Source organism: Pagrus major, chromosome 12, assembly GCF_040436345.1.
Source record: "Pagrus major chromosome 12, Pma_NU_1.0".
Taxonomy (NCBI): Eukaryota; Metazoa; Chordata; class Actinopteri; order Spariformes; family Sparidae; genus Pagrus; species Pagrus major.
Genome location: NC_133226.1, coordinates 13282952 through 13305335, shown reverse-complemented (window position 1 = coordinate 13305335; position 22384 = coordinate 13282952). Strand labels below are relative to the sequence as shown.

The window sequence follows — 22384 nt, the reverse complement described above, 5'->3', positions numbered from 1 at the left end:
CCTCTCCTCTCATTCTTAATTACCATAATGACTCCTTATTCTTGATAGTTATTGCCGCGCTACATTTCCTCTCAGTTAGTAAGCAGATTGACATTGAAAGCACATCTACAGAGTTATCTTTCTTTCTTTTACCCTGTCTTGCTTTGCTAATTTTCCACTCCTGTCACACACTGACTAGAGGAACATTAGGAGGTCAGCACCATTCAACCGTGAGACCTGGCTGAATGGATGTCTGTAGCGCATTTATCTGTCTATACTTGCGTGTGTGTGTGTGAAAAAGAAAGACCAAGAGGAATAAAAGGAGCTAACCACCAGATGCAGTACTGTGGTTATGGAGCTCACAGCATCTATTTTCAGCACATCTCTAAGCAATCATCTTCAGTTGCCGTCAAGGTTAAGTATTTTTCTTGACACGAAGATACAGTACATACATCCACACATACATCCTGAGCGCGTATGAAACAAGGAAAACAAACACACTGCCAGCCGCAATTACATCCGCCGACGCAAACTGAGGTCATACTGAGAAATTAAGTCAAACAATCCTTCACTCCATCTCCTCCGGCTGTCTCATACTCTGTCTCTCCCTCAGTCTGAGGCTGCCTGAAGTGTGGAGATAAAACAGCTGCATCTTAATCTGTGGGTGGCACAAGCCTACAAAGAAGGCAATTAGGTTTATGATTTACAATTCCCTTGCCCTTCTCTCTTCTCTACCTTGCCATTTCCTCTCCTTTCTCGCTCACCCCTCCTTTCCACCCTGTGAATTAATGTCTTGTGTATGTGTGTGTCGTGTGTGTGTGTGTTTGTCCACAGAGCAGCGCGAGCATTTGGAGAGTACCTGTCCCACACACACCCTGAAAACCGAAACGGATCAGGTCAGCGTCTCTGCCATCCTGCCATTTGTCCATACCTTCTGTGGTCATGTTTCCACCTGCTTCACCTCATCCACTGTTGAAATGCCACGCTGCGATCATTAGTGTATCACTGCCACAGCTGATAACCTAAGAAAAGATATTATCCTCTGTGTCATCCTCCCCTCTTCTTCTTCTTTTTCCTCTGTCTTTTCCTTGGCTCTTTTCTTATTTCTTTAACACTCGTATTTGTCTTTTTCACCATCATACTAGCTCATCTTCTGTGTGAGACCTTGGTGGGTCCCGACCCGGAGTCGCCAAGTGACACGATTGGCCCCAACAACAACAACCACCTGCATCCCTGCTCCAACACCACCAAGGGCTGTGAGGACAACCAGGAGTCCAGCCTGGTGAAACCCGCACTGGCACCTCCCCCTTCCATCACCATCTCTACCAAGCCATCGCGGCTGTCCCTTGAGCGCAGCTTCTCAGCGGAGGAAGACCAGCTGAAGTGTGTCGAGTGCACCCTACAGCCTGCCCGCGTGTACACCATCACCACCCAGCGCGGTATGCTGATGAGCAGCGGCCGGGGCAGCAAAGAGAGCCTAGAACTGGACGTCCTGAAGGAGAAGTCGGGGAGTCGCGGGGTGGGATCCAGAGGTGGCTTGATCCAGCCCTCCACTTCCCCTTCCTCCACCTCATCGTCTCCCACCCAGTACCACCATGCCAGCAGCGGCCGTGGCACCAGCCACCATCACGGCAACCATCATCACGGGAAAGATCATCACGGGAACCACCATGGAGTCTCCGGCACCAATGCGCCCTCCAGCAGTGGAGGAAGTAGCGGGGCAGGTGGAAGCAGCAGTAGCAACCAGCAGCAGCAGTCTTTAACCGTCGCTGGATCCCACTCCCACCATGGATCACACCACGGCCACCACCATCACCTGTCTCAACCTCCACTGCAGACCTCCGTCAGCGCCCACAACATCCGCAGCTGGGGCGAGGGTGGAAAAGGGGAGGCAGAGTGCAGCGGGCTGGCCTGTGACTCGTGCAGCGGCGCCCCCTCGCGGAGCCAGGGCTCCCTGGACCTGGAGAGCGCATCCCGAGAGGCAGGCAAGCAGCACCGACGCCTAGAGCGGATGTGGAGTGTGGACCGGGTGACTGGGCTGGAGAGAGGTGAGAGGGCGGAGGACACAGAGGAAAGAGAGGCGCTGAATTCCAAATGAGGGCGGGATGGGGGTTTGTTCAGAAGACCCTGTGGATTGGGTTGGTGGGTTTGGTAGTGAGATGAAATAGCATTTGACTCATTTCAATCAGACAAAGGGCAGTGAGATCTAGCTGATATATATATTTTTTTGTTACTGGTAGTTGCCTCTTCTGTATAAGCCATTATTTTGATTTGAAATATTTACAGTGTATGGTCAAAATAACAAGAACACCTAATAATTTACTTCCCCTGTGAAGCTAATAATAATTTTTGTTGAGACTTTATTATGCGTTTTTTAAGCCTGTAGTGCAAATGTGGGTCATGTGGCGAGAACAAAAACATAAGAAAGAGATTAAGTTCTCACCAACAGTTACCATAGAAAGTATTGAAAGTACAACACCTCATACTTGAGTTCATAACCATAAAGTTGAAAGAACACTGCACTCACATATTCTCAACTAGGGTTGGCGAGGTCTACTGAATTGGAAGATGAAACATCATAATGGATGATCACATTGTTGTTTGGGGAAGGGAGGTGTGACTAAGTGTTTATGAATTTGAGGTAGCGTGTCCCCTCAGAGTTCCTGTCAGGTTTAAAGGTTCATTTACGCACATCCATGCCAAGGTGAGGGACGCAAGGAAATATGTGGGCGGTGATGGTTATATCGTTAAACATGGACGTATCTATTTTCATAAGCATAAATGAGCCTCAAGGAGTTAGCTCACCAGTGACCACAGCCAGCCAGTTACCATCCACATACACCCCTGTGCCGGGTTTGAAAGTGTCTTTGTCTCTGCACCACATGTCCGTAACTTAGCTGTGTTCAGCCCGAAGGTAGAAACAAAGCTAGCCGGGTAGATGTACTGAGAAAGCTAAGCTAAGAAAATAACAAGGTCATGTTAGAAAAAAATACACCAACAGCAACCCGCGTAAAAGAAACACCGCCCCTATCAATGTTAACAAGTGTCTTGGGCTCGCCTAACTGAAAATAATAAACAGGACGTGGTGATGGAGTGTTTGTGACAGAAAATGAAAGGAAGATTGTTGCTGCTCAATGCACGAGCACCAACATTTTTCATACTTTTTGTGCTCTCTGGCCTTTTAAGTCAGAGTTACAATGGTACCAGGCTCAGAAGTCGATGACTGTCAGCCTAACGATGGACGATAGCATCTTCTGTCACCCCAACCCTAGTCTCAACACAAATTGCATACGAGACATTTTGACTTGTTAAAGCAGGAAAAGCACAGGTGTGACCAGTAATGTTAATGACAGCTCCATTCTATTACGTGTCCCAGTAAGCCATGTCAGTGAGTGAGTCTGCACAACACCAGAGTCCTGGAAATAGCTCACCTAAATAGAATGCAGCCATCGCTAATGTTATAAATCTCACCTGTACTTTTCCTGCTTTAACAAGTCAAAATGTCTGCTGTGAAAAGGGTCTATTGTATTGGATTGCACCACATTAGGAGGTGTTTTTGTTATTTTTTACCATTGTCTGAATCAATGTGAGTTATAAATTTAGCACCCATTTAAACCTGCCTCCCTATTAGTCTAGTGTTTGTGACGGTTTGATTATATTGTGTAGTTATAGTAATAATTCTAGGCTTTGTGGAAGTTTAAGGACCACTTCCGTGAAAAACAAGTAGCAAATCACACTTAACCCTTTAGTAGGCATTTAATAATGAGTAACTAAGAAACATTATTCCTCATTTTAAGTTATTTTACTGTGAAAACTCTAATGAAATCAATCAGACGCAGATCTTAGACCGAAGTTTAGATAAATTCAAGTGAGGGATTCCATGGAAAGTGAGCTAATATTACATTTAGTTACTTCAACACACACTTTCAAATCTATTTCTTCTCACGTTCGTTAAGGGTTTGATGTTGGATGTAATGTGGTGGTCTGTATTCCTGACTCTTCGTCCCCCCGTCTCTCTCCTCTACTGTCTCCTTCTGTGTGTCTCCCTCTCCCCATTTGTGGAGTGGTGGACTGTGAAGTGGTTCTGTGATTTCATTTTTTAAATATATTTATTACAACATTTGCCAATATGACATACATTTTTCTGTTTTTCCACTTAACCCTGGACTCATCATTTTTCTCTCTAATTGCAGAGGACACTAACTGGTTCCCCAAGGAAAATATGTTCAGCTTTCAAACTGCCACAACAACCATGCAGGCGTGAGTGTCCGACCTTCAAGCACTCATAAATTTTACATGTACACAAACACACATTTATGCACATACTTTCACATTTATGTTCTGTTTGCAAGGTCAGGCTGTCGACAACCACAGTTAACAGAACATACTGTTGTTTTTGCATATTTTAGTCTATTAACTACAAATTGCATACTTTATATGACCGCAAACCATTTTCCAAAGCATGCTACAGGCTTTTAGATTGATTTCCTACCGTCAAGGCTGCCATTGATTTTCATTTCAGTGAGCTATAAAAATCAGCTCGCTGACCCTAAAAGCTTGTTCAAGGAGGACAATAAATCATATTGAATAAATTGTCAATTCCTCTTCAGTTCTTGATGCATAATTGTTTTGAAAGCTCTCCTTGTCGGTGCTTTTCAAGGACCATTGGACTTCTGGGATTTGTAGGGCTAGAATGAGAAATTGATTGAAGTGACGTCTATAAGTAGACGTATATAAAATTCTCTTTAGAATTCCCCAGAGCCCAAAGTGACATCTTCAAATTATTTTCTTTGTCCAACCAACAGTCCAAAACCTAAAGCCTATTCATTTGCCATCATAAATAGCAGCAAATCCCTACATTTCGGAAACTGGAACCAGCAGATGTTGACAGGTTTGCTTGGAAAATGACTGAAGTTATTATCAATCATCAACTGATGGCGCAAATTGAAAACTTAGCAGATCACCAAAGACAGTAGGATTGATCATCTGGGGAACATGAATGTCTGTACTACATTTTAAGGGAATCCACCCAACAGTTGTTCAGATACTGTATGTCAGTCTTGACAGTGGTGGACTGACAAACCAACAAAGGCAAAAAAAATGCATGCTTTAAATAATGATTGGCAGAAACGTAAGACATGCAGTTCATATCATGGGCTGGAACATGCAAAACCAAGTGTGTTGAAAAGAACAAAGGCGTGTGTGAGTGAGAATATCAGTGTGTGTATAAAAATGCTTGTGGTCATCTGTCAGAGTGTGATAGTGACCTAAGATTCTGATCACCTGCAGCTGCAAAAGATATCTCAACTGTCACAAACACTTCACATCAAACTACAAGAATCTCCAGCAGCTCACCAGCTATCTGTTTCTGCCCGACTATCACTGACATTTTTTAAATCTCTTTTTAAACGTGTCTTTTGTACTTTCTCGCTGTATTTCACCTTTCATCTTATACTAGATGCTTGTTATGCCATGTTCAGAGCGCAAACTCGGACTCAGTTACGAAAGCGGTTGTTCATTTGGCCCAATAAATAAGCCACATACCAGTAGCAATTACATAGCGATGGAAGTTTTTTGACTTTTAATTCATGTAGGTCAACTATGACACTATTTTAGTCTGTCTCATTATGCCTCTCCCAGTCCTTCCTCTCTCTGTTTATTGGACTAATTGCTCACTGGTGCCTAAACTGTGTTTTTTCTCTCTCTCTTTCCTCTTTTCTTGCATGCTAATTAATCACTGGACACTCAAACAGGATATCGTGAGTATACTTCCCTGCCTGCTTCCTGTTTTTTCTTAGCTGGCTTACCTCTTGTTCTTAACTACCATTTAACTTTCATCCTCGGGCAGGGTGAGGTTTGTGTGTGTGTGGATGGAGGGTTTGATTAATTCTTTGTATCAAAAACCTTTTGTTGTTTGGGTTACTCTGGCTTTACTAACCAAGACAGCAAACATCAACAACACCTTTTCAAGAGTCACCAGTCATCATCTGATTGACAGTTATGGGTTGTCAGATAGAAGCCTAGTCAGCACAAATAATATCTTTAAATTTTAGTTAAAAAAAGAAGTCAAAAGGGGGGGAAATTGAGTTATAGGATTTTAAAATGCAACAGCAATGATGAAGTCCAGCGTAATCCACTGCAGCTGAGTAAATCTGCCAAGCCCGAGTCAGGAAAATGTCCGTCTGTGTGTTGGCTGACCTATACACTGTCAGATCGCATTCACCCAGCAGTTCTGGCGGTTTGGCACACACCCTCGTCCTCACTTAGGACACAGCAATAGATAGCGTTTGGCCGTTTAAGATTTTTGTGGCAGTCATGTTAGTCCTCTAATCCTGCTCCACAGTCGTTGCCAACTATCACTGAATCTGTGCTGGCTGACTTTAGACGTGTTTGGAGCTGACAGTGGCAACTGGCTCTGGAGAGATTTGTCAAGAACAAGTATTTATAGTGCTAACATGTGATCCACAGTACCTTCTGCTTAAACTATTTTATCAGCTGAAGTTTAAAAAGAAGTCAGTTGTAAGCTATACATCAAATTAGTCACTTAAAATCATGGTAGATAAATATCCAGTACGAAACATGTTGCATGTAATCTCTAAATTCTGTGTTGTATAGGCTTGCTCAGATTTAAGTTAAGCAATCAGATAAATCTTAACATAACAGTGTAATATGCCTAAACTATGCAAAGCCTTGACATGTCATACCGCCTAACCTCTGCTCCAACCACACCTTGCCTAACCAAACCCAACTAACCCAAGCTGTTCAACTTCTTTGTATGTTGACCAAACTAATCTCTGGCTGCTAGCCTAAAGTAAACGTCGAGGGTTTATTCAAAATTCTTATAATAATCAAAATAAAAAAGCTGGTGATATTCTATTTTTCTTTTTGTCACCAATTCCCATGAAAAGACCTTTATTTACCTTTACCTTACTGTTGTCTAACAAGACTGAGAGTCTACAGCATGCTAGTCATTTCTGAGGCTAAACCGTGGATGTATTATAAGAACTGGATACTGGACACCAAAAGAACGCCTGTTCAACTGAATGAAAATTGCACACCAATACATAAGCCAAATAAAACCTGTCTGTTTTACGAATATAAAACCTTCAAGTATTGAATTTCAAGTTCAATTTAAAGTTTGACCTGATGATGGTGCTATAGGAAAGGTTAAAAGGATCATCAGAGTCATTAGGCTTCACCCTGTGGGGAGCATGAATGTCTGTACCAAAGTCAATGGTAATCCATCCAAAAGTCGTTGATTTGTTTCAGTGAAGTGATGGACTGGCTGATAGACCAATCCACACTGTCATTCATAGAGACCTGCATCGTATACTTGCAGTTTGGTTAGGTTTAGGCAAGAAAACTGCTTGGATTGTCCAAGGAAAACGTCATGGTTTCAGTTAAAATAACCGTTAACGTATGTTACTTCAGTTACATAAGGTACATGACATTACTGAACTACATAAGTGGGTTAAAATAAGATTCACTTTCACACTGGACACGAACAGCAGTATCCTGGGGGAAATTCATTTACTTGTTTGACCTACAGTAACCATCTGTCCCCGGGCCTCCTCCCTATAGGGACTTGTAGCTCTTTTTTTAGCTCTTTATACTATGCCTGATTTCCTCCTTTGCTGCCGTAGTAATGACTATGGCAACTACAGGTCACCGAAACAAGAAACGTAAATATGGGTTCTTTTAAGCTTATTTCACTGTCGACCTATGTGGTTGTTTTTTTTTTGTTTTTTATGCGGATGGCTTGAGCTTAGTTTGAATAAAGCCCACATACGTGAATACTTACAGGGCACCAATAGTGTAATACAACTGTACTCAACGGATTCACTATTTATTCCTTTTTTGAGTAATCAGTAAGCATCATAAAAACTACAAAATCTGGCTTTTTATGAAAACTGCAACTATATATACCATATTTGTGGATGTTTTAAGATTTATGGCTTCATTTTGTATGACAGGACTTGGGGCTGAGTGCCATAGACAGGCAGGAAAGTCAGAATATGTTGAGAGTAGCAGTAGATGTCATTTAAGGTTTTGGTCTTTTCATGGGAATTGTTGACAGTAAGAAAAAGAAAAAGATTAATACCTGCCTCAAACTTTAAAATATCATTTTGCTTTTAGGGGAATTTTTTAGTCAAAATACCCCAAAACACGCAAAACATTGTGTTTAGCATGGAGTTGGAAATACTGAGATACTCTTTCTCGAGCTCTGTTTGTGGACAAATGTTGATCATCTTCACAGGACTGTGTGGTCACACCTTTCCTGGTTCACAAAAATTATGTTTGTTGAAGACACAATCACAAATTGACAGTGACACATTACACGGCATGTTTGTACTTTGACACATAAAAGTCCAGCCTGAGCCCAGTAGGGTATCAAACTCTGCTATAGCCAGAATGGGTTCAAAGTTTCACAATGGTTGATTTAAGTGAATGTGGCTTGCTTCCAGGACAACTTTGCCATCTTTGATGTCAACCTCTTGCTAGTCGATTTCAGATTTAACATACAAAATGTATCCCAAAAAAATGAAGATCAGGCTGTGAATAGTCAGTATTAAACCAACAGCAGTGGAGCTGCTACTTCAGTCCACACTCCTCCAGGAGCTGAATTAAAATTGTTTAAGCCCAAATCTCAACATACCTTTAAACTGCTTAGACGGTTACACTACAAGTATCCACGAATGATTCTGGGAAAGTATCAAGAATTGTAAAATTCCCCCAAAAGCAAACTATTCCTTCAAGAAATACATCTCAAGTGAAAAGACGAAAAGAGGTCAGACGATCACATGGATTATATCACATGCAGACATTTGTTGCAGGGGGGTGAACTGAAAATAACATTTAGGCTGCTGATGTGATTTGACTCTCTGGTCTCTATAGTCAACGCTACCTGCTGCCTACCTACAACAGCCTCCCCTTTACAGCCAAATATACCCTGCAGCTCAAAGCCCTGGCATCAGCCTCCCTGCTCTGTCCTACCCCATGCTACGCCAGCATTCACCCTCTCTCATCCCTTTAATACTGTGCCACGTCCTGGCAGGGCTTTCCGGGGATTTGTGCAGAGAAAGAGGAGAGAGAGGGAGCAGGATTCGGCAGAAGTCATCCAGAGGTACGAAGCGTCCCGCAGCCATGGTGTGCTTTGCTGGAGCTCGCTTGCACTTGTTTTTCGCTATAGCTCCGTTGTCGCTTGTTTACAGCCGTGTCTAATCTTACTAAGCCAAAGAGTCACAACGTGGCACTTGAAGGTCTGAGGACGTCTTTCAAAAAAGACCTGCTTACAGTGCCCCAATTTTCTAGGCTAGATTTGAACTGCCAAATATAGTGAATCAGATTTTTATTCCTAGACAAAACTGAATTGTATGTTTCAAAAACCTCTAACATATCTTCTTATGTTGTCGAGTCATTCATTACCATCACTGGTATTACCCTGAAAAAAATTATGCATTTGTATTTCCTTACAGGTTAAAAGAAAATTGGGTTATTAGGCAAAATACAATTTTAAGAACTGTTGGAGTTAGACTCTGTAACAGACATCAGTAACAAGTTGAGAAACTGTCCCACTCAGGCCCAGATGCTCCATCACACAGGGGCAGATGGTGCATGTGACACCATGCAGTACATCTCAATTCCTTTGACATCTCGGTGTCGTCCATCTGCAGTGTCAGCGCATTAACGTTGTGTGTTATTTCATCAAAATGAGTGATTTGAACATGAGGAAAAAAAAGCAGAGCAAACTTTTGGGAACACTTTGCCTCCTTGCACTAAAATCCTTTATCCACCTGAAGATTGTATTTTATCACACTCAGACCATGTCCACCCTGAGGCAGTGGAATTTAAAAATGCATGTTTACTTTTTGATTTTTTTGTCTTTCATCCTCTCCAAGCCAGTTGTTTGACCTCTAAAATCAGATGAAACAAACAGCAGTCAATATATTAGAAATCACAGCTCGTATTTCGGTGTGGACACTCATGAACTGATATTTCTCGAGTATGTGATGCATTCCTGAATCCTCACTTGGTGAAACACTTTGTTCTTGAGCCTTATTTCTCTGTAACTATCAAACTACACTTTGAAAACAGCAGAAAGCTTCCTTTCAGATTTGATCAGTGGTAGGAAAATGTACGTTTCCCCCCTTGTGTTTCCAAGTGGTATTATGGTTGACAGTCGCACTTTTACTCTTTTACTTTTTATGCTGTGGTATTACAACTTTTACTTAAGGTTCTCAAATTATGCCTATTTTGAGGTTCATACTTTTATTTTGTCTGTCTACTAGAAAATGTTTACATACTTTAGTGTTTAGAAACACATACTGTTCATTGCTGCAGTACCTCTATTCACCCTCTTTCTGAACACTTTAGTGGCCATCTCTTTAAGACCCCCCTCTCGAAAATCCCACTCTGATTGGTTAGCTCCCAAAGGCCGGGGCCGGCCACCCTATGTCTGCATCAGCTCTGCTGTGTTTTTGCAACTGTGGCCGTGCTTGGGGCGTGGCTGCAGGGGGTGACTGTGTAGTTGTGACATTACAAACTTGTGGAAGTTTTGACGGCCCATTTAAAGGAAGATTCTGAAAAATGGCTATGCTCATTTCTCCGTTGATATTATCACAGTATTTATATAGCACCTAGACCAGATTTATCATCAAAAAGATATAGAAATCTCACTTTCTACGATATGGGACAGGAAAGGAAAAGAGATACTCTCTGATACTTGTACTGTGGCACTAAAGTGACTCACTATAATAGGTTCCTCGCCAGAAATAGAACTGTGAAACAAACTTATTTATGCAAAGATTACACAGGTTTTCAGTACAACTTCTATGTTCCCAAAGCAAACAAAACTCTACAATAGGCAAGGAATAACAGTAAAGGACATTATCAAAGAAACATACAAGAGAAAGAGAAAAAGAAGAAGAGATGGGAAGGATAATTAGTAGATGGAACAAGAGTAGGCAGTAGAGACTCTAAATATGTGAGAAATAATATAAGAAAATATGGAAAATATATATAAATAGGGAAATATGGAAATGAGTAATAGAGTGTTGAAGAAAGCGCTGACGAGGGACGGATTCAGATTGTCTTTAGTTGGAAGTGGAGGCGGACACGTTTTCTCTCACATTTCCTCTCTTTCTCTCTAAATCTCATTAATTGTCTCCACACCTTTCCTTCGTGGGCAGCTGAGGTTTAAGCACAGGACAATCAGGGTAAAAATATGTCTGTCTGGCTCTGTGTACTATTGTGTTTAAGATCAATTTATCATTATCCTAAATGATTATTCTTTTTTGGCATGATACAATTAGTGTTGCTCATGAAAATTGCAGTGAAATTTACTGTTTGATGTCGCAAGTTAACCGTCAGTTTTATTTATGGAGCCCAAAATATAAAATCACTCTGCCTCAGTGGTGTTTGTCCTCAGTTTACCTCTGGAGAAAATGTCATCACCAGTTAACAAAGAGTTTAAAAGACTTCTTTTTCTACTCCTTTTATGTTGTTTCTATTTTTATGTGCTTCTTCACCGCTAGATCAACATAGACCCACACACACAAACACAGGCGCGCTCTGAAACCACATGCTGAGATCATTAATCATGTGTGTTGACTGGTGGTTGCTTGGTGTGCTGAAACTGTGTAGATGCGACATGGGAGGGAGGCAGAGAGATAAAAGGATGTTTATCTGGGGCTCTTGCATAGAACATCATGTCAGCATCAGGCAGGAAGTCGCACAGAAAAACTATACAAACACTCGTGCTTTGTTGTTATTTAAGACACTAAATAGGTTTCAAGTGGAACATGGTAATGCAAATTACCTGTAGACTACAAAGATGTACAGAGCGCTTTAATGTTGCAAGGAGACATGAAAACTCTTGATAAAAGGAGCAAGACCCTGCAAATGGAAAACAAAAGAGAAACTACAACATGTTTGTAGCCAAGCTCGTCAACCATGTATCCCAAAGCATTTTCTATGATAGTTTGACATATTCTGTCATTGCCTATACCGATATTAGGGAGTAGGAAATTTTGATAAATATACTGATCAATATACACTCTTTTTTCTGTGTCTTTTTCTGAATTATAATCTCTAAAAAGAAGTTTTCATATCATGGCGTATTGGTAGTGGATTCCATGGGGGACGCTATCCCCCTTGTTAGCAAAATGACCAAAAATGTGTCCCCCTTGTTAACCTGAAATCCCTCTCCATCCCCAAATATCACTAATAGGCAGACCGCTCTCCAGGTCCAGACCCAGACACCATTACTTTCTGGACCTATAACTGATGAACTATTGAGAATCACTACATTTTGGCAGAGCGCTTCTATTTGAAGCGGTGCAGCTTTTCTAGCCTTTACGGCACCAATGGCCCAGGAAACTCAAAGACCAATCGCATGCATAATCACGTATCTGTGTATTATGTTAAGTGATGTGATTCGAGTCAGACAGATATGCATACAGATGAGAGGAGAAAAGACAGTGTAAACAGAGCATTTAATTAAGAATGGACTCTTCTATGTTTATTCTTCCAAAGCCAGCTGAAGATCAGTATGGCTTTTATTTAAGACTGTGGCGATTACTAAAAGCAGCTACGTGAAGAGCCACTACTGGACAAAGCACAGAGCTTTTTTGAGCAAACATGCTCATGCAAATCCAACCTGGGGGCACATTAAATAATATATTTTATATGGCATTGAATCTGAATCGTACCGCATGTTAGAAATTATGATGTTCTGGATCTTTTCTTGAGGAAATTTTTCTAATTGGACCTCACAAATCAACGACTGCAGATCAGTCAACATATTTGCCAACACCAATATATCTGCGATAGGTCAATATCGTCCAATATTATCTGCCAACCTATAAACATGTTTATTTTTAACTTTATACGTATTTGCCAGTACGTTCCAGGAATACATATGTATTATTATACAGGGCCGCCAATAGTCTTGCCCATGCCCAGGACAAGATGATCTCCAAACGTCCCCCAGGCACATTATTTGATTGGTTAGTGATTTTTTAAAGGCCATTTTGGGCCCCATAAAGCAGATCTATACAGTAGCAATTACAATCTTGCCCTATCAAGCTGACACCACAGTTCTGCACCTGTGAGTCTCCTGATGAATAAAGATGTCGACAGACGAAAATATTTTTCATTTTACAGCATCATTAGCCCGTGATTAGCCTCAATGAGATACAGTACCCTAGATTCATTGTAACTGCATTTGAATAATGAAGATGCTAAAAGTCTGCTTAGTGCATCCAAGTTCTTTTACAAAAACGATTTTGTTTATCTTTCTCATCTTGTCCTCTATTGCTGCTGGTCTCTGAGAGCTACCACGCAAAATTTCATTGTATGACTACAACGACAAATAAAGTGTCTTGTGTCCTTTGTCTGATGCCTTACAAGCATGGAAAAATTAAGAAGTCGCACCCTCTGACACGTTCAGGTAGCCTATGTGATTGTGGAAGTTATTCAGTCTAAAAGTCCTAGTGTGAAATTAGTTATGACGGAAAAATAATAATAAACTGTGTACATGCCAAGTACTCTTGAGTATTAACTCAGCTGGTTTTAGCACATAAATCAAACTTGCAGTGCAATATGTCCTGCATTTTAATCAGAAGGAATAAATACTGAAGTCTAATTACAAAAAAAAGAAAAAAACGAAAACAAAACCCACGCTAATGTAAAAGAGGTATGATGTACAGTAAACATATGGAGTAACAGGATTGCAAGAGATATGCAGAGTGGTGGTTCACCATCTGCTCTTTATAAACAGGATGTAAGTGGTATTATATGAAAATGAAATTAATGTAGTATTTATTATTCATTAATATATAATTTATTGTTGGAGCAGCTGACCACAGCAACAGAAATGGCGTCTAAGCTAGCACTTGTTAAATTAGACCCTAACTAGTTGATACGTTTTTTAGATCATAACCTTAAATTTACAGGAATTCAATGACTGTATTTGTAGCATGTAGCTGCCTCTACATCTCGCTCAGTATACGTCTTAGTCACTATTTTTTGAGAATTCCAGTATTGGACAGGTTCTTGCCTCAAATATAAATAAGATCACTCTGGGCATGAAACCAAATGACATCCAGTTCAACAGAGACAACCGCAACAAAGCAACTTCTACTCTGCCTGTCACAAATTCAAGAAACACACCGTTATGCATCAGTTTGGCAGAATAAACCCCCTCTGATTCACCATCATTGCCTCTGATGCATCAAACCTACAAAACCCTAAATAAGGGTTTCCCTTTTGGCTGTTGTTACATGAATGAATCTCCTGCGTCTCATAAATCTACACTATAAAGGATGAAAAGAGGTACTTTGGCTATGTGGTACATTACACCCACACCGATCCTGTGTGGGGAAGTGTTTTCCACTCACACTGACGAGGAAATGTGCATATTTACCTCTAATTATGTCTTTTTCAACCTCTTTTTCGTAGAAATAGAAGCCTAACACTAAACTCTCCTTTTTTTGTCTTGCCTTGCCTCCATTTCCCGCCCACCCCTCCCTCTTTCCTATCCACTTCTTTCTTCTTTACGTTTTGCTTCTTTCTCTGTCCTCTGTTATTCCTCCTCTGCTTTGATTTCTCTACCCACAGGAACTTCCGGAAGCATCTTCGGATGGTGGGCAGCAGAAGGATTAAAGCACAGAGTGAGTCAGAGATGTGTGTGTGGTTGATATGTTTGCTCAAATTGACTGTGATGTTGTTCACCCCGCCACCATCCGTGTTTTTTTCTCTGTTTTCTGGTGTGTCTTTGCATGTGTGTGTGGCACCAAACGCTGCTGCTTTGCTGGGATTTTGTAACGCTTTGTTGCATTTCCTTGAGGATTATATGTGCATCAGTGTGTGTTTGATCCGCCAGCGATATGAGTCTGTGCATGTGTGTGTGCATGTGTGTATGTCTGAGTGTGTAAGCTGTAGGTGATCTTTTCCTGTTGCATCGCTTTTGAATGTTTAGGAGTTTGTTTGACTGGTTGGGTGTAAAGTTTAAAGACAAAGCCACTAAATGATTTTAGTTTTTTTTAAAAAAAGGCAAAAAGCGATGTGATGATTGTTTATGACGGAGTGTGTGTGTGTTTGTGTGAGTGTTATTGCTATAAGTCTATAAGACACTGACAGAAAACAAAAAATAGAGTTCTTGTTGTTGTTCTTGAAATTAATCAGCTTGTCAAGTGTTTTGAGCTTGAAAAGTGAACAAAAAGAAAATGGTGTTGGAACCAAGCTAAACTAGATAATCTATGTTCCAAGATCAGTTCTTGCAGGTAAAAGCGCTTTGCTCAGCACCACTAACTGTGTATGTATTAAGGTAATGGATTAGATGATTGATCGCGGAATGTTTTGTTTTCTTTTGTGATTTTTATTTTCTTAATGGCTGTGGCAGCCACAGCAAAATGTTTCCAGGAGAAAGGTTGCTCCTGGTGTTTCACATGATATAAGATGATGATTTCAAAAAACTCACAGGGCGTATTTGCAAGTCACACAGGTGCTCCTAATTTTAAAATTTAGTTGAACTTCCTCCAAAAATGGTCACAAACTAGCGACTAAACGGTGGCAGCCTGGAGCTCTGAATTTCTGAAATTACTCCCTGGTCCAGTACCATGAGGTCAGAATGGAAATGTGTAAATGTGGCTTACGGTTGTCAGTTTTGTAACGGTTTAATATTTGGGAAAGCAAATATTTTGTGATTTGTGAAAACTGTTTTGACAGACAAGCCTGAACCCAATTAAAACCCAAATCTGTTACCAATCATTGTGAACAAATTTTGTACCTTAGCAGATTTTTTGCACTGTAGACACAGTTGCTGCTGACAGAAATGTCAAAGTTGTTCCACACCTGAGACTTTCCCTGCTGTAAAGAGGAAATAGTTCTGCTGGAGCCAATTTCGTCCCACGTCTCTGCATCGCTTTGGGTGATTAAGCCAATAAAATAAATGATTTATATTAAATGAAAGCGATATCAATTAAGAGATATTGACCCTTATTAACGGGTTCTGACTGCTAATATCTGAGCTCTAGTTAAGGAGATATACAACAGGTAAATAGGGTGACATTTTTTACTAATAGATTAAACTTCAGCTGTTTATTACTCAGATTAAGACAATTTTTTTTTGTATTACAAGTTCTCTGAAATTGTATGATTAGATATGCAAATTAGAAAATTATTATAGAATTAAAAATGCACTAAATTGCATACATTTACAAAATACAAAACGGAACACTGGATAATGCCAGGTGTCATTTTGTTGATATATTACAGTCAAGGATTACATTTCTTAATATACTGTCAACAGCCATAAAAAAAGGAATTTTCATGGTTTTAGGAATAAAATGTTACATATACCTGGCTATGAGTGTAGAAATACAGAATATAGAGGAATAAAACCAGAAAATGTTATGTAAGTGCTACTGAAATGGAGATCTCCAGCATTTTTAGACAGAAAATCGTCATATGGGTAAAAAATATAACTACTAGATAGTGCCCTGAAACTTCCCCTGTTGATTTCTTACAATAAGACTATTTTAGACTTATTCTTTTATTACAAGTTTTCTGATATTTTATATTTAAACATGCAAAGTGGGCAATCTAATTAAAAATGCAATAATTTGCATACAATGTCAATACATGTCTAGAACAGAAATCTCAACTAAAATAAGCACCTAAATTTGTATTTTGGAGTATTCTTACCAGGTTTAAAGAAGACATGTTGTAATGTCAATCACAAAAAAGAGGTCATGATAATGAGAAGAAAAACATTGAAAATGACGCTGACCTCATAATTGCCTCAGCTAATGAAAAGACTTTTGTTCTTGAAAAGAATAAGTTTGTACGAGTGACAAAATGAACAGAGAAGCATTAGCAAGTATTCATCAGCCCACAGAGGCCAAAATATGGGTGCTTGAGGGACACTGTTGATTAACCGTGTCAAACACTTTCAAGTAGACTAAAAATATTCTAAGAGCACGGTGATTACTGTTCAAAGCAGAGCTGATGTTATCAAAGAGTCGCAGCTCAGAAAATCTGTGAAACAAGAACAGTCCTTTGAAATCCATAGTCATGATCACAGGGACAGACATGAGCTGCAGGATCCTTTATGATGTTGAAGATATAAGATTGTTAGAATACTGTGTGTCTGTTTGGCAGTTTGTACACGCAGGCATTTGTTTGTGCAGAGGAGGGATGGCACTGTATGTAACTGTGAACTTGTAGCTGCATCCGCCTTTGCACTTGTGTGTTCTGGGTGGTGAGTGTGGAGAAGAAGTGGCCAGTTTGCGGGCTTGTTAGTGTGTGTGAGTGCGTGAGTGTGACTCTCTCTCCCCACCTGCACTAGCATTCGCTGAGCGTAGATCGAAGAGTTTCAGCCGTTCCTGGAGTGACCCCACCCCGGTCAAGACTGACTCTCCTCATGAACCCAAAGACAGTGAGTTCACACAGACTACACACTCACATGCACACACAGAGACGCTGACACAAACTTTTTTAAAACTGCTGCGGGTAGACAAAAAAACTGTGCAATTAAAAACTGATGGAAAAAAGCTTTAACTCTGAAGTAACCAAACCACATTTACACACTTTGCTTGTTCATTAATGTCCGTGTGTGTGTAGCAAAATGTGTGTGAACGTTGAGATGGTACAAGAAATTTGCATGGGAATGAAAAGCATACAGGGAGTGTTGAGGACAAACAAAGACATCCTATTTCACCAGTAAATGTGAGCAAGCTGCAGGGTTTTTGCTTTTTAAATTATAGGGTTCAACGTTGATGTTTTTTCACTAGCGTTTTACAAATTGTTTTATTTATTAGTGCGTATCAAATAACAACAAAAGTCAAAGGGTAACGCCACCAGTTTTACATGTTAAAGTGTGTTTACAGGTCTTGGGGAGCACTACTGCATAAATGAAAAAAGTAGTATAGAGCCTTTTGTGGCTCCAGAGGAAGCTGGAACAAAAAAAGACTGTTCACAGTCCACAAACTGTCCACAATGAGTCCAAGTGTTATAGGAGTACAAAGCTAGACCAGTGGACTGTTTTAAAAACATGGCGCCTTCATTACCTACAATGCAACTCAGCCACTGAGTGACATCACTGGAGGCCATTTTTCAGATCACATGTAGCTTCTCCATGAGCCACAAAAGGCTCTTTTTTTTTTTTAACGTATGTAGTAGCGCTCCCCGAGACCTGTAAACCTACTGTGATGTGAAAATTAGTGGAGCTGCCCTTAAATTGTCATGATTAATGTTCTTTAAGTACATCAGTCAGGACAAGGACACAGTGTGTCAATGTTGCAAAGCAACCAATGTCTTCCAACTACACTCCTGTTTCCAGAATAACTGAAATGTTAGCTTGCACTTCAGCTCATAAACTTCTTTGCCGCCTTAGTTGTCTCATGAGTGCCCGATCAGTACTGTGCTTGTGCAACTCTTGGTGTGAAGGGAAATCCTTATTGTTGAACTGTGAATTGTCAGTTTGTAATCCTAGAATGCACATCTTAACTGACAAACTGAAAAATAAGTAAACCATGACCTCGACCTGTAAGGCCTCACCTTTTAAATTATGTAAAACTTCATCTCCAGAGAAAACTGTAAATTAAATATCCCAATCACCACCAGGTACAAACATGTCACTTTAAAGAGCTTAATCAAAAAGTCGTTAGGTGTCCACTCATTCTCAAGTGTTTACAATCTGCCCAAAATCCTGCAGTGAATAGTGAGAACATATTTTGAACAATGTGCGCAGTCATAAATTACCCATCCGGCCCTTTGTGCCCTCACATCTTGACTGGCAGATTGATTATAGCTTGAATTTACTTTGTGCTCACTCGGTACTTTCGTCATCAATTAATTTGCTTACACAAGTGGCTCATATGGAGTTGAAAGCCGCTTAGCACTGAGTATTTGTCAGCTATAAAAAGGGTCTGGTAATCAGCACTTTGATATATGAGCCGACTTCTGTACAGCTGGAATGAGGCCATCTAATCTGGAGCGTTAAATGGAGGTTAACCAGTTAAATAAGTATTTTCATAAAGTTGAGAAACACAAACTGCATCAGCAAAAAACAGGGTCCTGACAAACGTACAAAGTACAGCACAGTTTCTTCCTTTCCTTACCCGCCAACAAAGCTAAACTATGCATGATTTTTTTGAGTAGTACTTTTTGGATACATTTTTGCATATTAAAAGGACTGAGTACTTGTTTTTTTCTATCATGACATCCCTGATTTAACTTATTCCATGAGTGGCCAACTGGAAAGCATCCTAATATAACTGGCATTAATACCAGTGTTTTAAATGGTGATCATTGAAAGTTACTTGGAAGTTAAAGCCACTTTCCATCAAGTATCTGTCATTTATCATGTCTGCAGCCTGTACAGACAGACACATGCAGAATAAGAACCGGACCGCAGACATCTCTGTTGAAGGTGACATTTTGTCACCACCGTTTTATGGCTCAGAAACAACACGCTGAAAATCCCCAGACACTCGCACATAAAACACACCACACGTACAAACTGACTGTCTCTGCTGTTGACTCTGACCCTGTCCATCTGTCTCCCTATGACCGTGGGTCTTTCTTCAACTTTGTGATGCTCTCTCTCTGTGAGTATGTCTTCAAAAATGGAGTGTGTGTCTAAGTCCGAGTGTGTCGAGCTGGTACGGATGTGAAAGCGTGTGTGAAGTGTGTCTAAGTGTTTCTAAAAGGGCTTTGAATACGTGAATCAACACACACTGTTTGCATGTGCCGTTTGTCTCTGTTGATGTTGGAGTATCTGTTGTTTTTATGTTTTTTCTCCACCTCCATCTTCAGTGTTTCTGTGTGATGAAAAATAAATTGACTTTTGATGATGGTCTAATGGTGTGGTTGATGCCTCGTTCTTCTTCTTTCCTGAGGGAAAAGTATTGTTCCCCAGGGGAGTGACATTAATTGTCAATCTTTATTGTCATTTTCTTCTTTTTTTCTCTTTTCTGCTTCAATTCTCCTTTTCAAACTGCTCTTAACTGCTGGGTACCTTTTTTTATTAGATGTCTTTGTTAGAAGTCTTCAAACTATAACTTGACTGTATTTCGAGGCCTCTTTTAATCATAATGTTGTGAAGAACAGCAGGCATTTTGAATCTTAATTTTAATAGTTCTTTCTATTTAATTGTCATGATTAGCAATGCCGGGGAAACAGCATGCAGACTCAGGAACTGTGGCAGCCATGGCTAATGAAATTAATTACACCTGCGCTTTACCTACTGTTGCATCAATGTGTCTGCCGGTACACAAACTTGCAAAGTTAGCTGTCTGAAATGGTTCAAATAAAAGCAAATATAGATGCATTAATAAGGTAGATCATGCCAATAAAATATATATTGTAAGAACACACTTACATAGCAATAATAATAGTTATGATTAAACTAGAGTAACGGAGCAGGGCAATTACATTCATCAGCATTCAAATCAGAAAAGGCAATTATCAGCAATACAACAAAAGCACTTATCCTAACAAGAATTAAAATGTCAGCAAAAACATTGTGTCAAGTGCAGGAAAAAAACTGCTTCGACACTCATCTATAGATCAAAGAAATACTGACAATTAAGCCTCTCATTAGCTCAGTCAATTAAGTGGTACAGACATAAAGTGGTACATACAAAATAAACATCACAAAATCAACAAAACTGCAGGTTACACATGGCACTTCTGCGTCACACTCCGTCTCCAGCACGGCTACCGGAGCTGATCGCAGTCATTCTAGAGAATGCTCGAGGTGCGCCACAGCATGTTTCAGAAGTGGCCCAGGATATGGAGAATTCGTGCCTCGTCTACTTTTGACGGAAGCGGACTAAAGCCGTGTCAAGCTTGACAGAGCAGATTGAGCAAGGTCAGACACACGATTGACAAAGGAGCATCCGGTCAATTTTCAACCTAAAAACAGCATGACAAAGTCAAAAATAACAAAGACAAAAATGAACGAAAAAGAAACTATTAAACCGTCAATACTATCAGGCAGGTCATAGTGAGGTCATAGAGACGCACTGGCTGGAATCAAGGCATCCTTTGAGGTAATGGCAGCTTTCTGGTAGTATGGCAGCTCCATAAGAGGTTAGCGTAGACACCACTATAATATCAGTTATATCAGAACTGGAGTGTAAATTTCATTGAAAGAAAAGCGCAGAATGGTACTGAAGGCTTTTCTTGATGGAAAAGATGTTTTCACTTTTCTCTCAATTGGTTTCAGTAAGACCTTGATTTAACAACTGGCCTTGTTGGTGGTGGCACTCTACTACTGTTGATCTGAGTGGTTGTGATAGACAGATGGTTCGTCCAATTACCTGCCAAGCGTCTTCAGAAAGTGTCTGCCGTTTTCTAAACAGTTCCCAAGGAAGACTTTCCAGATGGTTCTATGTAACAAATCATCTGGCATATAAGGTTACGTCTAGATACCGACAAGACAACACTAAAATATATACTTTGTATACAGACACGACAAGCTCAAGCAGCTGACTTTTCATGTTTAAGTCTTCACTGCACATTGGTAGCTATTAAGACCATTAGCAACAATCACAGAATATAAAATGTCAAAAAGCACAACTTTCCTTCTTAAGAAAGCAGTCTGAGTTTTCATAGCCCTCCTTGTTAGCTCTCCTGCTGCTATACTCACTATCAATCATTCTTTTTCAGTGTCTGCCAGCTGTCTCTTCTTTCCCTTGTTCCATCTGTCATTTTCATATGCCACCACCGTTATCAAACAACTCCATCCCCCATCCTCTCCTCCGCATTCACCTTTCTCCACTTCCTGGACACGTCTGTCCTTCACTCCCAGAGTTTCTCTTTCTGTGTCACCTTTCTTGCCTCCCACTCAACACTTCCTGCCTACACCCTATTATCTGATGTCTTTTTCCTCACCGGTGTGTTATTTTCTCTTCTAGGCGGAGACCTGCAGGCTTCCTGTGGTACCCTGGATGAAGGCGGCGTTGATGACAATTTAGACTGGGAGGAGGAGAGAGAGATGGAGAGGCTGGCCTGCGAAGGAGACGACTTTGTACCTCCCAAAATCATGGTGAGAGATAAGTTAATAAAACAATTCCAAGATGACACAGCTAGCTTACCGGCAGCCTGCAGCTGGACTTCTAGACACTTATGAAGTGTGCATGAAGACAATTAACTGACTGGTACAGGAGGAAACTGTGATAGCGTCGGAGAGGTTGGGTTTATTTTCTTGTCCGAGATCCTTTATTGATTTTTTTTTGAGAAGATGGTTTACTCTGGACAGATCTGTGAGAGAATTTTGTAACAAACTGGATTTCTATCTTTTGTTGTTTACGGTTATCCCGAATGATGGTGTTTTTTTCTTGAACTAAGAATCTTTAATAATGGTGACTATTAATTGAACTTACCTAACCTGCAA

General features: G+C 40.4%; 1 protein-coding gene across 1 annotated transcript in view; it reads left to right on the top strand.

Annotated features, from left to right (window-relative positions):
* The window catches only part of nsmfa (NMDA receptor synaptonuclear signaling and neuronal migration factor a), a 48974-nt gene that overhangs the window by 15891 nt on the left and 10699 nt on the right, over window positions 1-22384 (top strand). Inside the window, exons 2-11 of the mRNA XM_073478526.1 lie at window positions 814-875; window positions 1125-1481; window positions 1551-1628; window positions 1764-2027; window positions 4173-4239; window positions 8651-8653; window positions 9035-9103; window positions 14599-14651; window positions 17330-17419; window positions 21906-22036. Coding sequence (XP_073334627.1) covers window positions 814-875; window positions 1125-1481; window positions 1551-1628; window positions 1764-2027; window positions 4173-4239; window positions 8651-8653; window positions 9035-9103; window positions 14599-14651; window positions 17330-17419; window positions 21906-22036 — 1174 coding nt within the window. The remainder of the gene's footprint in view (window positions 1-813; window positions 876-1124; window positions 1482-1550; window positions 1629-1763; window positions 2028-4172; window positions 4240-8650; window positions 8654-9034; window positions 9104-14598; window positions 14652-17329; window positions 17420-21905; window positions 22037-22384) is intronic.